Source organism: Artemia sp. Qi Xiang Cuo, chromosome 18 (assembly GCF_049724085.1).
Source record: "Artemia sp. Qi Xiang Cuo chromosome 18, ASM4972408v1, whole genome shotgun sequence".
In the NCBI taxonomy this organism is placed as follows: Eukaryota; Metazoa; Arthropoda; class Branchiopoda; order Anostraca; family Artemiidae; genus Artemia; species Artemia sp. Qi Xiang Cuo.
In genome coordinates, this window is record NC_142811.1 from 14,610,541 (window position 1) to 14,627,253 (window position 16,713).

Sequence of the window (16,713 nt, forward strand, 5' to 3'; positions counted from 1 at the left end):
TTAAAAACCTTATATACCCCAAGGGCATACCTTACAACCTTTGCCCTGGGGGCTCTGGGGGGTTTGTCATCATTAAATACATAATTTCAAGAACTTTCAACTACGTTGAACAAAATGGCTATCTCTAAACTTTAATTGAATGTGTTTGTGGAAATGGTGGGCGTAAGAGGGGGGGGGGTAATTAATCTCCACTCACTTTCGACTATTAAAAAGGGCAATTTCAATTTCCAATCAAATGAGCCCCTTTTGAAATTTCTAAAGCAACTTTCTATATAAACCTTATATGCCCCCCCAGGGCATAACTTACAACTCTTGCACTGAAAGCTCTGAAGGAGTTATCATCCTAAAAGACCTAATTTCCAGAACTTTCGACTACGTTGAACAAAATGGATATATCAAAATTTTGATTGGATGTGTTCCGGGAAATAGTGGGCATGAGAGGGAGGTTAGTTGCCCTACAATCACTTTCGACTATTAAAAGGGCAATAGCCTTTTCAATTTTCAATTGAATGAGCCCTTTTGGATGTTTTTAAAACATCAATATCAATAAAAACCTTACATGCTCCCAGGGCATAACTTAAAACCCTTGCCCTGAGGGTTGTGGGGGGGGATGGGTTGTCATCCTTAAAGACCTAATTTCCAGAACTTTCAACTGTGTTGTATAAAATGGCTATCTAAAAATTTCAATTGGATGTGTTTGAGGAAAAGGTGGGTGGGAGAGGGGGGTTTGTTGCCCTCCAATCACTTTCGAATGTTAAAAAGGGCACTAGCCCTTTGAATTTCCAATCGATTTAGGCTTTTTTCAAGTTTCTACGACAAACATTTCAATCAAAACCTTGTATTACCCCAGGGAATAACTTACAACCCTTGCCCTGGAGACTGTGGCGAAAGGGTTATGCTCAAAAGTATAATTTCCCGAACTTTAAACTGTGTGGAACAAAATGGCTATCTAAAAATTTTGATTGGATATGTTTGGGGAAATGGTGGGCGTGGAAGGGGTGTTAGTTGCCTTCCAATCACTTTTGACTATTAAAAAGGGCACTAGCCGTTTCAATTTCCAATCGAATGAGCCCTCTTGAAGTTTCTACGACTACGCGTTCAGTAAAAACCTTATTTGCCCCCAGGGCATAACTTAAAACCCTTGCCCTGAGGGCTGTGGGGGAGTGTCCTCCTCAAAGACCTAATTTCTATCTGGAAATCTACAACACTGAACAAAATGGCTATCTAAAAATTTTGATTGGATTTGCTTGAGGAAAAGGTAGGCGAGAGAGGGGGGCTTGTTGCCCTCAAATCACTTTCGACTATTAAAAGGGCACTAGACCTTTGAATTTCCAATCGAATGAGCACTTTTTCAAGTTTCTACGACAAAGATTTCAATAAAAACTTATGTGCCCCCAGGGCATAACTTATAACCCTCGCTCTGAAGATTTTGGGGGGAGAATCCTGCTAAAATGCATAATAGTCTGAGCCTTAACAACATGGAACAAAATGTCAAAATTTTGATTGGACGTGTTTGGGGAAATGGTCGGCGTTGAAAGAGGGTTAGTTGTCTTCAAGTTACTTTCGACTAATAAAAAGGGCACAAGCCATTTCAATTTCTAATCGAACGAGCCCTTTCTGAACTTTCTGCAACAATGCTTACTAGAAAAACGTTATATGCCCCCAGGGCATTACTTACAACCCTTGTTCGGGGAGCTTTGGGGGAGTTGCCATCCCCAAAGACCTACTTTTCTGAACTAAAAACTACGTTGAACAAAATGGCTATCTCAAAAATTTTGATTGGATGTGTTTGGGGGAAAGGGGGACGTGAGAGGGGGGTTAGTTACCGTCCAATCACTTTCAACTATTAAAAAGGGCACTAGCCCTTTGAATTTCCAATCAAATGAGCCTGTTTTGAAGTTTTTATGACAACTCTATCTTTAAAAACTTTATATGCCCCCAGGGCATAGATTACAACCCTAGCCCTGTGGGTTGTGGGGGAGTGACCTCCTCAAAACATATTTTCTATCTGGAAATCAACTACGCTGAACAAAAGGGCTATCACAAAATGTTGATTGGATGTGTTTGGGGGAATGATGGGCGGGGGGGGGGGCTAGTTGCCCTCCAATACCTTTCGACTATTAAAAAGGGCACTATGACAACGAAGTTTCTACGACAACGCTTTCTATAAAAACTTTTTATGCCCCCATGGCATAATTTACAATCCTTGTCCTGAGGGCTGTGAGGGGGTTATTACCAACAGCTACATGAGGCTCGAAATGGACAGTTATAGTTAAAAAATGAATGTATACATGTTTTGGGTTGATGTGTTTGGGGGGAAAGGATTAGTTAACAGGGGGGTGAATGACCCTTCCGTCATTTCTGACTACTAAAAAATGTATAACCCTTTGAACTTTCAAACGAATGAGCCATTTTTGAAGTTTATTCGACACCGCCTTCAATAAAAAACCTTATTTGCCCCTAGTGTGTAGATTAAAACCCACGCCCCGAGGGTTGTAGGGGAGTGTCTTTCTAAAAAAAATACTTTACCTCTGGAAATCAGCTACACTGAAAAAAATGGATATCTCAAAATTTTGATTGGATATATTTGGGGGAATGATGGGCGTGGGGGTGGAGCTAGTTGTCCTTCAGTAACTTTCAACTGCCCAAAAGGTTGATAGACCTTTGATTTTTCCTTTAAATGAACCTTTCTTGAAGTTTCTATCACAATGCCTTCTATTAAAACCTGGTATGCCCCCAGGGTAAAACTTACAACCCTTGTCCTAAGGGGTGTGGAGGAGTGTCATCCTCTAAAACAAATTTTCTATCAGGAAGTCAACTACGCTGAACAAAATGGATATCTCAAAATTTTAATGATGGGCGTGGGGGGGAGCTAGTTGCCCTCCAATCACTTTCGACTATTAAAAAGGGCACTAGCCACTCCAATTTTCAATCGAATGGAGCCCTTTTCGAACTTTCTAAGACAACTCCTTCGATACGAAGTGTCCGGGTATGGAGAAAAAAAAAACATTGTGCCCGCATCGTTCTTTACTTAGGTAGCGCCAGCGCGCTGTCTATGATTAAAAGTAGGTTTCTAAGTCTCCAGTTGGTTTCAAAGGCATTTTGAGAAAGTTTCTGCCAAAATACGCGTTCCAGGGTAATTGGACCGCCGATGGCAGATCAAATGAGAGGAGCTGTTTGTATGCGCTAATGCAAGAAGAAGTGGGAGGAGCTGTTTGTTCGCACCGAGAATGAGGAGCCAGAAATTATCTGCGGTAAACTTACTATTAATTATATATACAGTGGTCCCAATCTACTAAATACTGTTCAAACAAATGATCAAAACATTTGATCAAATGTTTACCTTTTATCTTAGGTAAACAACGATTTAAAGAAATTGTTGGTCGCCTCTGTCGGCGAAGATATTGAAGCAAGGGTGCATTTTCTCACGGAAGATAAGGTCAAATTAGCAAACGACATCCGAAAATATGTTGACCAGCTTACTATCGACTTCGAGACTAAAGAAAGTTTATCTGTTCAGGCTGACCTGTGGAGAAGCAAATATTTAGCAGCTAAGTAAGTCTGGATTTCGTTATTATGGTAAATAATCTAAATGTTATGTTTAAGGGGGAAATTGATAAGTATACTACAGCTTTTTGTTTGATTTTTTATGGTAATAGGATCAGATAGGCGGTTGGAAAGTTTGAAATTAGAATTCGGAAACTTTAAACAAAAGACACGGCCACCTTCAGTGATGAGTGAATATATGTTTTTAATATGGGCGTTGGACATCGGTGTATCGTTGTGCAAAAAAAAAGAACTTAATGAAACACGCCATTTTAAATATTTTAAGAGGCTAATAACTTCATGGTTGTAGTATTTATGGAAAAATTCGAATAAAACTTTCGAGACAGATCTGTAATGGCACTGTATACTGATGGGTACATAGGGGCATTGCACTGATTTTTTGGTTGAGAGGGGCATATCTATTTTTCGAAACCAAGGGGAGGGAGGAATTTTGCTTTTTGTAGTTTTTCAATGAAAATACCAAAAAAGGGTATTCGTCAATGAAAATACAAAAAGAGGTATTTATTGAAATCTGGGGGGGGGGCAAAGGCTCCTACCTCTGCCTGTCCCCTCCTCCCACTGCCTCTATTCTCCTCTCTCCCTCCTGTCCCTATTCTCCTCTTACCCTCCTGGCTCTACCCTACTTTTGAGACAGGGACAGAATATGGAATTAACAATCGGCTAGCATACCATAATCATGCCCAGTATATAGTGTCATTGCACTAAAATTTTTGGGAGGGGGGGGGGAAGGGGACAAAATTTATTTTTCAAAATCTTTGGGGGGGTGCGAAATTTTGTATTTTTTTAGCTATTCAGCAAAAATACCAATAAAGGGTATTCGTTAACGAAAATACCAAAAAAAAAAATGTATTTTTTTTAGAAATCTAGGGGACAGCTCCCAATTGGGAGCGGACTGGGGCAGGGAGAGGAGCATTTGCCCCCTAGGTTAATGCTATCTCCCTATGTTTAAGAAAACAAAGTTGGAAAAATAGACCCCCTAGTAATAGTATTCAAGCAACTGCCAGATATGACTCTCGCAACACTTTCTTCAACAGATATAATTCTGCAGAGGTAAAAAAAATCCTTCAAAACAGTAAATTTTTAGCTATTTTTTTTAATTCTTAATTTTTAGTTAATTCAATTTAATTTTATTTAGAATTAGTTTATTAATTTATTTGTTTTATTTTATTTGATTTTTAGTTAATTCAGTAAATTAGTCCATTTTAATTTTTTGGTTAAATTTTGGTAAATTTTAGCCGGGTCGCTCCTTACTTACAGTTCGTTACCACGAACTGTTTGATGTTTGACAACACAGTGAAGAATATTGTGTTCGGAAACTACGAGAACTATAGTTCAAACCTACCTTTTGCAAGAACTTGAGGAGTGGTGATCCTTGGTAAAAAAAAAAGGCTCCGTCCCTTTAACATTATGACTATGCCTATCTGTAAATTCACAATAATTTCAAATACCTCAGAGGGGATTTTTAAGAACAAGAACTAATAAAAGTTATAGTTTCATTTTTTTACAAGGATATAATACATCATGCTTTGAGAATTTTTCCACACAAATTACAAGTGCCCATTTGTGCCAAATATATATTATCAAACAGTTCGTGGTAACGAACTGTAAGTAAGGAGCGACCCGGCTCAATGGTAACCGAAACTCTAAAAAACGGAATTTTGGTACCAATAGGTACATCAAAAGAATCAGATTTTAATTCTGATTTCAAAAATATAAGTTTCAGCAAGTTTAATCTTACCCATCAAAAGTTACGTGCCTGAGAAAATTTGGCTGATTTTCGAAAAAAGGGGGAAAGACCCCCTAAAAGGGATAGAACCTTAATGAAATTCCCACCATCATATTCAGCGTATCAGATAACCCTACTGCAGAGGTTTCAAGCTCCTATCTACAAAAATGTGGAATTTTGCATTTTTTGCCAGAAGAAAGATCACGGGTGCGTGTTTATTTGTTTGTTGTTTTTTTTTCCAGGGGTAATCTTGTTGACCCAGTGGCCCTAGAATTTCGTAAGAGGGTTCATTTGAATGGAAATTAAAAGTTCTGGCTCCCTTTTTAAGTGACCAAAAAAAATGGAGGCCAACTAGGCCCCCTCCCACGGTCATTTTTTTCTCAAAGTCACCCAATTAAAATTTTGAGATAGCCATTGTGTTTAGCATAGTCGAAAATCTAATAAATATGTATTTTACGATGACTTAATCACCCACAGTTCCCATGGGAAGGGCTGCAAGTTATGAGCTTTGCCCATTGATTACATATTGTTTTGGTTGTGGTGAAGTATAAAGACAATTTAAGGAAGAATGTTTTTTCTGGTGGGAGGGGGGCAGGAGGATAAGTTTACTTGTGAGAATATTTCCGTGGAGGCTGTTTCTTCGGGGTAAGGGACATTTCTATGAATGGGGCGCCGGATTTCCAAGCATTATTTAAAAAACGATCAGAAATTAAATTAAAAAAAAACAAGTACTTTCAACTGAAAGTAAGAAGCAACATTAGAACTTAAAATGAACATAAATTATTACGTATATGAGGGGGGTCTCCCCCAAGTTTATACTTCGCTCTTTACGCTATAGTTTTTTTTTAGTGCTTTCAAAAGAGCTATCTATTCAAATTAAACGGCCTTTGTGATTCAGGGGTTTGGGAATTAAAATTTTTTTAACTTTTAACGTAATGAGCGTGGTATTGACTAAGGGGAGAACCCCATCATATACGTAATAACATATACGTAATAAAAAAAACAATAAAAAAAAACAATCGATAGGGCTCAATAGTAAGCGAAACTTTTAAAAACAGAACTTTGAGGTCAATAAATGTATCAAAAGAATGGGCTCATAATGCTGATTCTAAATATATGAATTTTATTAAGTTTAGTATTACTCATCAAAGGCTACGAGCCTCAGAAAACTCACCTGATTTTTTAAAGAGGGGGAAACATCCCCTAAAAGTGAAAAATTTTTAATGAAAATCACACCGTCAGATTCAGCGTATCAGAAAACCCTATAACATAGGTTTCAAGCTCATATCTGTAAAAATCTGCAACTTTGTATTTTTTGCCAGAAGCAAAATATACGAATATAGAAGTTCGTTACGTAAGTTAATTTGTAAATTACGTCAGAACCAAATTTAGAGACAGCCATTTAGCAAAAGAAAAGTCAAAATTTTTATGCAAATTTTGTTTACTTATTCAATGACGGCAAGCCAAAATAAAAGCTGCATTAACTAAAAAACAATCAGAAATTAAATAAAAAAACAAGTTTTTTAAACTGAAAGTAAGGAGCGACATTAAAACTTAAAACGAACAGAAATTATTCCGTATATGAAAGGGGCTGTCCCCTCCTCAGCGCCTCGCTCTTTACGCTAAAGTTTGACTCTGTCTCACAAATTTATTTTTTAAAACAATAAAAAACTTTAGCGTAAAGAGCGAGGCGTTGAGGAGGGGACATCCCCTTTCATATACGGAATAATTTCTGTTCGTTTTAAATTTTAATGTCGCTCCTTACTTTCAGTTTAAAAAACTTGTTTTTTTTATTTAATTTTCTTAAAGGGGGTGTCAAAAAACCTAGACGGCAAATGCTCCTTCTCCTGTCCTTACCCCCTCCCCCAATTGGTACCACTGGATGGGTAAGCAATAATATGTTGTTAGACCATGTTCATCTTCAGGGGCGATGGGTTAGCGACTTGTGTACTTAAAAGCCTAAATTTTATTGGTCAAGATAGTCACTAGAACGATTTTTTTACAGTCTTACTTAGTTACGTCGGTCTTCCCACGCTGGCTGGCGCATAAGGCGACAACGGTGCCTCTCCATGACGATCTCTCTTGTGCTTTTGACCAAAGTTCTTCGAGCGACGATCTCAAAAGCGCAGCATCCTTCTCAAGGCATTTTTCCAGTGTTGTCTTCTGATGCCAGAAGGAACCCAACACCACACATCGTGGGGTAGGTGGTCCTCACCCATCCGCACCATGTGACCCCAATATCACCATCAGTTAGTCACAATTCTATCGATCACGAGCGGCTGCTTTGTCTTTTCACGTATAGAGGCGTTGAGCTAGATTATCAATTCTTAATCCAGATTGTCATTGAAAAGCCGACTAAGGGCGATTTGCCACAGTCCTTAATTAAGTGAAACCCGTCACTAGTCCAAAAAACACTTTTCTACCTTAAAACTTGAAAAATAGTTCCCTAAAAGTGTTCTTTTTTTATGATTTGACCATGAATGGAAATTATGCTTTGCGAGGGATTTTCCACTCTCCGCCATCTGTTGTACATCTTAGAACACCACTTGTTCGACCACGTGTGTCACTCTCCGCGCCACTTGTAAATACACCCCATGTCACGAGCCACATGGTATACATGATTCTTAAGAGTGGATAACTCCTTGGTTCCTGGTCGTTTCTTTCGATATTTGTTTTTATAATAAAACTCAGACCTTTGAGAAAACTTTCCTTGAGTGACAGGCCCCCATCATTGCCAGCGGTGTCATTTCACGGACAGTAGGGGGTGACTGGGGGGGGGGGGGTATTTTCAAGATCTAAGAAGGGTAATTTTGTTGTTTCCATTTTCTTTTCTTTTTTAATTTAATGAAAATACCTGAATAAAAGTATTCTTTAAATCTAAACAAATCTCTCTCACTCCCTCCCTAATTGGCGTGACTGTCATCGCCTACACTAATCTACTACTATTAGCGCAAGGCTTTGATTCAATACTAATAAATAAAACGAAAAGGTAATTTCAAGTTTAACTCTAAAGAGAAGTTCCTAACCTTGTAATAATTACTTAACTATAGTTGTTGTTTAATTTTGTTGTTGTTGTTGTTGTTAAACTATAGTTGTTGTTGCATTCTACGTAACCAAAATTGTTCTTTCACTTTTGATGTTACTTAAACGAGAAATGCTAGCTATACCCAGAAATGTTAATGCTGTTACTTTTTCTTATATACAAACTAGATTTGCATTTAGCAGCTCCGGCGGAGGGGGGGGGGTCACCCCACTTAAGCCCCGTTAATACATTTTTAAGCTAAAAAAACAAAATTGTGGGAGGTCCTCCAGATTAAAATGGAGGAGGATTTACCTTCTATATTCCCTTTATTGGAGCTTAAAATTAGGAATAAGCGTGCAATTTTGACAGTGACGGGGGGGGGGGGAATTCAAATGGAAAATTTTTATCCTTTTTTTCCAGCGTTTTGACAAATAAAGAAAAAATTTTATTTTTTTTTTCGAGCATTTGGACAAATAGAGAAAAAAAATTACCCTTTTTTCCTGGCGTTTTGATAAATAGAGAATAATTTTATCCTTTTTTTCTAGCGTTTTGACAAATAGAAAAAAAAATGTCCTTTTTTTCAAGCGTTTTGATAAATAGAGAAACATTCTTTCCTTTTTTTCTTCCGTTTTTAAAAAAAAAAAATTATATACTCTTTTTCAAGCGTTTTGGCAAAAAGAGAAAAAATGTATGTCCTTTTTTCTAGCGTTTTGACAAATAGAGAAAAATTCTATCCTTTTTTCTAGCGTTTTAGTTGATGAGCTTAGACAATGGAAAAAGGCTCTTGCTCAAAGATGCGATCAGCTACAAAACTGCATCAAGCTTTTGGTTGATGAACATGATAAAACGAGACAGATGGTATTGGGTACAAATAAGTAAGTGAGAATCTTAATTATTTATATAAAAAAGATAATTGCCCATCTTTTTTTCCTGCTTCCACTCTTATATCCCACCTCTTTCGGCTTCTTTTTCTCTTTCCCTGAAAAAAGAGCATTTGAACAAAAAGGAAATTATAAGTAGAAGGGCTCAACCCCCTTTGACCTCTAAATTACAAAATACAGGAAAATTGAAAAGTGCTATTTCCAGTTTAATAATTATTTTTGTTCACTCTATGGTGGAGATGATAATAGTCCATTATACGCCTCTCATGTCTAGTCACTTCAGAAAGCCATTTCTTTTCATGGAAGCGTCTATTCTTAAATTAAATTTTCTTTTAGTTTTCATCAACAATAAGGCCTTGATTGCCGTTGTTAACTTTTCCAAAGAGATAGAGCTGAATAAAATGATTATATTGCAATCATGGTTCTATGTTCAAAAGACGAGATGCCGCATGTAAAGAAAATGGCAGAGGTGAAAGACGGAATGACAAAGGTAAAATGAGAGATGCGAGATGACAGAGGCAAAAGGAAAATTATCAAAATACAGACTCTTCAGCTGTACTTTTGTTCTTGCATTTGCAGCAGGACACGAGCTCTATCAGCTCTTCCTGGTTCTTATAAGTTGAAAGACTTTTTGCTGTCACGTGGACGTATCCTCAGTAATGAGGGTTATCTCTTCTTAAGTTTCATTTCTTTATTGGGGGGGGGCAACGTGACAAGAGTGCCAATAAGCAGAATCTTGGGCGGGGGGGGAAATGTGACAAGGGTGCCAATAATTGACCAAATTGACAAATTTACTTTAAAAAAGAATGAAAAAAGAAATGAGGGCACCATAAAAATCTTAAAATGACCTGACGAGATGGCTTGCAAAATGAGAACGGTCCAAAAAGATAGTTTTATTTATTTATTGATACTGATTTGTGGTAGTTTTACGCTTGGAAGATTATTTGACTTTAAAAACGTGTCTTGTGGAAAAAAAGTTTTTTTTAATTAATATAAGAAGAAACGTGACAGTTCAACATACTAGAGACCGGTTCTAAGGGAGACATTATGAGCATTAACATTTTCTACTATTTTGATTTTTTTAACCATGAAAGTAGAAAGAGTAAATACTGTACTAAAAGAAAATGATATATGTGAGGTTCCCTGGTGTCCTTCTAACGGAGAATTTCACGGCCAATAAAAAAAAATATCGCCACTGTCACGGGCAAAGGTCGTATCTGACATTTTGACGCTTCCGAGATAATTGCCATAAAGGCTGTATAAGCACTGTTGCTATAGAGGCACTTCGTTTTTTCAAAAGTGTGTTATATCTAATTTTCTAAAATTTAGAAATAGTTTGTATCTTGAGCTTTTTTTTTGTCGTATCTTGAAAGCTAGAAGTCTGGTTTCCATGTATGGAACAGCTGTTCGTCGCTAAGAACCGAAATCACATTTTTTTTTCTTTCGAATTTGTGATTTGAAACATACAGCTTTTTGAATCACTGCAGCCGAACTGTATACTGGCCTCAGTTGTGTTTGCCACATTTTCAGCGATGGATATCATTTTATAGAGTTTTCCGCTCGCCTCTAAAGTTTTCACCAAATTTTTTGGAGTTCATTATTATTTCTGGTTACTTTGATAAAAAGTCCCCAGTTTTAGAAACTTATTCCCCCTGTCTCTAAAAATTTCATTAAATTTTTTTTTTATTACTTTATTATTTTTATTACTTTTTATTATTATTATTATTATTATTATCTTTTTAATACTTTGATTAGGGCCGTATCCAGGATATTCTTTGGAGGGCTATTTTTTCGGAGGGTGGGGGGCGAAAGAATAAAATGGACATATCTAAATTCTTCAAATTTTTTTACTATTTTTTATGGCTGTGATAAATACTCCCTTTTTTCTCAAGAAATCTATCAAACTTATTGAATGTATTCGGTCCCAATTCGAATTGTCTTCCTGCTGATTGGTCCCCTTGCAAAAAAATTTCTAATTTTTTTTAAAATTTGTTATTGTTTATGATTGCTGTGATAAATAGTCCCTTTTTTGAGAAACCGATGGAACTTATTGAATGCTTTCGTTCCCAATTCAAATTGTACAATTATTCTCGTAGGAATAACATTATAGACTTATAGACTCTATAGACATTATAGACTCTAAATTCTTTAAAATTTGTTATTATTTTTGATTGATCTGATACATAGTCTCATTTTTCCTAGAAACCTATCGAATTTATTGAAAGCATTCGTTCCCAATTCGAATTGCACGATTAGTCTTCGAACGAATAATGTAATGGACATATCCAGAGCCAATGTGGAAGCGTCTGATATTTTGGGGGAGAAACTTGGATGTAAGAATATACCTTTTCAAGAGATCTTAACTGTGAGCAACCCTTGTCCAAACACAAATGGAGAACGACTCGCGCTTAATGTGAGCTCTTTTTTTATTCAACTCTGACGATTTTTGGTATAGAATGCATTAGGTTTTCTAGAAAATTAAGAAAATTCAACCCGAGTCTCACTCGGTCTCTAATTTGAAACTCAAATGAAACTCGTGTTTTTTTTAGAACCCTATTATGGTTGCATTTAAATTGTGATTTTGTGTAAGATATATAGGTATCCTATAAATATATACGTATATTTTGTAAGAATTTTCAAAAGGGTCTTAACTATGAGTAATTCTTGTCCAAACACAAATGGAGAACGACTCGCGGTTAGTGTGAGTGCTCCTTAAATGTTGGCATTTTCGGTTTCGAATATTATTTATAGCTTTTACATATCGGCATAGTTTGTATTGGGTTTCTAAAATACTTGAAAAGTTCAACTCGAGTCTTACTTGTTCTTTGTTTTCAAGTCCGAGTAAAACTTAGAGATTTTTTTTTACTGTATTATGGTTAAATATAAAATGTAATTTTATATAAGATGTAATTCGAGGTAAGGTGTAAATCGGTCGATATAAAGTATCCTTTAAATTTGTACGTGTATTGTGTAAAAATATGCCTTTTCAAGTGCTTGATTCATGACTTATTTTTGTGCTTGACTCATGACTGCAACTAGTCCTTGTGCGAGCACAAATGGAGAACAACTCGCACTTAACGTTAGTGTTTTTTTGCCTTTTACGTATTGGCATAGTGTGTTTTAGGGTTTCTAAAAAATTAACTCGAGTCTTACTCGGTCTCTGTTTTCAAACTCGAGTAAAGCTCGATTATTATTATTTTATTTTATTTAGAACCGTTTTATCGTTACATACAAAATGTAATTTTATATTAGCTATAAATCGATGTAAGTTATACAAATCGATCGATAAGGTATCCTGTAAATATGTACGAGTATTATGTAAAATTGGAGCTGGAGTCCCTCCCCCGGAAAATTCCACCCCGCTGAAAATCGCTCCCACGGAAAGTTTCCCCGGACCCCCCCCCCCCCCCCGCGGATTCTGCTAATTTCGGGGGGAAATGCTACTCTTTGCTTTCATAATAATAGCGTAGACCAGAAATATACCCAGAAATCAAGACGGATTAAATATCACTTTCTAACTCCATCCCTCCCCCCCGCGCCTGCTTTAGAAATAATTCAGTATTTGCCTGAAGGCTCAATAAGAGTTAGGATGTTATTGCATTAAAATGCACCCTTTGAGGCATCTGCTCCCCTCCAAAGTTTATTCAACCACCCTTCCCATAAAAGCTTTATATCTCAACAATGGGCAGCTTGCATAACTTACAGCCCTTGCCCCAGGGGCTGGAAGGAGGGTTGTTGAACCCGGAGGCATGGTTATTTGACATTTTGACTATTTTAAACAAAATGGCTATCTCAAAGTTTTGATCGGATGCGTGTGGGGAAAATGGAGGGGGGGGGGGAACGCCTAGACCCTATGTAACAATATACCTAATCAAGACATCTTGACTTTATGTAACAAACACATATGGAGAATGTTTCTCGCTTAATAGGAGTGTGAGTGCTTAATTTGAACTCTTGGTTCGAAATTAAAAAATATCTGGAGCTTTGTTGTGGTGGAACATGCCTCTTTCAAGGAATTGTGTACGGGGGTATGACCGCAAATTTTATACTAACTCGTGTCCAATGTCTAACATAGTGTAATTAACGATATATGGGACATGTATGGTACCAGTGTAGGGTAACTAATATAGGGCAACATCAGGGCTATAGACAGGCTCGAGTATAACGTTACATCGGCATGTTCGTGTAGTTTCTCTTTGTGTTGGGTGGGGTAGGGAGGAGCATTGTTGTGGCCGATCGCGACCCTTTCAAATAGTTTTGTACGGAGTATTTTGCCTGCAAATTTCCTACTAACCCGTGTTCAATGTCGAACGTGTCTAAATTGGTGTAACTAATTATATGTGGCGCACGGTTAGGGCTATAGACTGTCTTGAGTATAATTCTTCATTGACAAGCTTGTGTATTTTCTCTTTGTGGGAGGGGGGAAGGAGGGAAGTATTGTTGTGGCCGAACACTGCTCTTTCAAACAATTTTGTACGGAGTATTTTACCTGCAAATTTCCTACTAACCCGTGTTCAACGTCGAACGTGTCTAAATTGGTGTAACTAATTATATGTGGCGCACGGTTAGGGCTATAGACTGTCTTGAGTATAATTCTTCATTGACAAGCTTGTGTATTTTCTCTTTGTGGGAGGGGGGAAGGAGGGAAAGTATTGTTGTGGCCGAACACGGCTCTTTCAAACAATTTTGTACGGAGTGTTTTGGCCGCAAATTTCACACCGACACATGTCTTTGGGGCAAACAACGATCATTGATAACATCTGCATAAGACATTGACTAAGCTGAATATGACAAATCTTTTAAAATTTTGCACCAAGATTTTTCTTTTTAACTCTCTGGTAAACCCACAGCCGTGCAACAATGGTGTTGCATGAACAATCATACAATTATTTAATTCGGCAGTGTTCCAACTGAATATTATATTTTTTTTGTAAGAATATTAATAGACAGGACTTTATTTAACTTTGTCATTAAAAAACATGACTATAATAATTAAAATATACAATTTATTCTTCTGTAAACACTGGAGGAAACGCGATGAAGTCATCTAGAAAGTATGCAAATTCTTTGTTTTATTACATAAATAAAAAAGTTTCTGCCACGAAAAAAAATCCCTGGTAACAAAGAAACTGACTAATGAAATATCATCAGGGTCGTATCTGGGATTTTTCCGGGGGGGGGGGGTTGTTATCCTCGATACGGTCTTGAATATTAGATCCCAAGTTTTTAACTGCCTGGTAGTGTTGGGCGATATTTGATATCGATGTTGATAATTCGATATATCGGACAAATATCGATATCGAATACCGAAACATCCTATCGAAACCCACATTTTTTAGGGGTCTTTAACCTCCTATACTCCCCGCGGAATATCTACCACATGAAAATTCTGCAAATTTTCAGCATACATCTTCGAGATTCTTTGCAGGTTTGAACTTTTCCACCCATAATTGATTTCATGACTTACATGTTAACCTATCATCTTTGTTGCAAGAATTCACTTTCGGCTCCCGAGTCAGATACGTGTGAATTATTACCAATTGAGAATGAAAAGTTCAATTGATGTTATAACGAAAAGTTCGGATTTTGAATGTTATCAAAGATAAACTAGCCGAACAGATAGGGTGAATTTTCTCAGTCTGAAAAAAAATCTATGTACTGCTGATGCTATTAAGGTTCAGCTTATGAAAATTGCCACTGAGTGGGGATCAAGGAAAACGTTGTTGCTGTAGTAACTGATAATGGAGCAAATGTAGTTCGGGCCGTAAAGGATGCTGCATCCCACGTAGATACAGGAGGGACACATGTTTCGTGCTTCGCACATACTCTAAATTTGACGTGGGGGTGCTATTAATGATACTGCTGAACTGTTGCCTCTCGTCCAAAAGGCTAGAAATATTGTCAGATTGTTCAGACGATGTGTTGTAGCTACCGGCAAATTGCGCCAGTTTCAAATCTCTATTGACAATGTTTTCACCAAAAAAACTAAAACCTGATGTGACCACTAGATGGAACTCGTTTCTCACTATGTTGCGTAGTCTATAAGATTTGAAAGAGTCGGTAACAAGCTCGCTTGCGCTTCTCAGTAAAGTGGACCTCATACTCACTGATAGTGAGTGGGGTGTTATTCAAACGTGATTGCGATGCTTACACCCTTTGAAGAGGCAGCTATTGAGCTCTCTTCTAAAAGCTATCCTCCATCTCGAAAGTCCTGCCTTTGTCTAAGATTTTGAGACGCCTCCTTGTTCAGGTAGATTTGAGATGTGGCTGAGGAGTATGCTTCACCTGACGATCTTCTACAAGTTGAGAGCAAAATTGCAAACGAGATAGATTTGGCATTGCTGGCTGCTGAATCTCGATCAGAAGAAACAAGTAACATCACAGTCCCTGCGATGCAGTCATATCCGAATCAAGCCAGTTTGAGGTGTTTACACGATGAATTCTTTATAGTCAATGCAGGACATGCTTCGATAGCAGCCGAATATATCATGGGTCTGCAAACTTTCAATAGGGAGCAAGTAGTTTCAAGAGAAACTTGTCCACTCAAGTTGTAAAGGTATCGAGCTATGGAGTCCCAAAAATATCGTACGAATTTGCGATGAAATTCATTCCTGTGCCTGCTACAAGTGTCCCTTCTGAAAGAATGTTTTCCATGGCTGTACAGATAATCATGAATGGCGGAACCGATTCTCAGGGAAAAACATTGACATGCTGCTGTTTATGAATAGCTTATTTTTCTCTTTTCCTGAGCCCGAATAATTCCGAATCTAGGTTTTTATTATATCCATTTACGTAATCGAAGTTTATTTTTATTGTTTGAATTTGAAAAAAAAATTATGCAAAATACTCTTTATTTATCATTTGCGTTAATGAACTTCGGCAAATCCATGAGATAGCAAAAAACTGATCCGAAATATTGATATCGATATATCGAATATCGAAAATAAAAATATCGATATATCGATTAATCAATATATCTTCCAACACTACTGCCTGGTACAATGAAGGATGTCGTAAAAACGGATCATACGATAAATTACACTATCAATAAGTGCTTAACACTTTATCATATTTTACTATTGAATAGCAAGGTTGTCATTGGCCTGAGAAAAATAAAAATCCCTAGACAAATGGTGGGAAAATCACCAAATGGAGGGAAAGTTCCTCTTTATATGTTAAAATTCCGAAAAAACTTTTAGGGGTACCCGTCCGGCCAACAAAAAAAAATAAATAAAACAACCCTTTAACTCTAGGACTGGTAATTTTATTTATATATTTACCTATAGTTTACTTAGTACGAGCAACTGAGAATAGGTACCTAAAAATTTTTGTGGGTAAAAGGGGGTACAGTGTCTAAATAAGTTTGAGAATCACTGTCTTAAAGGATCACTCAATCTCGTCCATTACAAACTTGGTGTTTGTGTGGCATAATTGTTTAGAATTGATTGGACGGTCTTGCCAAAACTTGTTGAGCTCAGACATCATTATAAGGTATGAATTTAGTTTTTTTATTAAAC

At 37.1% G+C, this 16,713-nt stretch overlaps 1 protein-coding gene across 1 annotated transcript in view; it reads left to right on the forward strand.

Moving 5' to 3' along the window:
* Positions 1-16,713, forward strand: part of LOC148941231 (golgin-45) — a 53,400-nt gene that overhangs the window by 24,104 nt on the left and 12,583 nt on the right. The window contains exons 3-5 of the mRNA XM_089104073.1: positions 3,356-3,555; positions 9,062-9,190; positions 11,399-11,609. Of these exons, the coding sequence (XP_088960199.1) occupies positions 3,356-3,555; positions 9,062-9,190; positions 11,399-11,609 (540 nt within the window). The remainder of the gene's footprint in view (positions 1-3,355; positions 3,556-9,061; positions 9,191-11,398; positions 11,610-16,713) is intronic.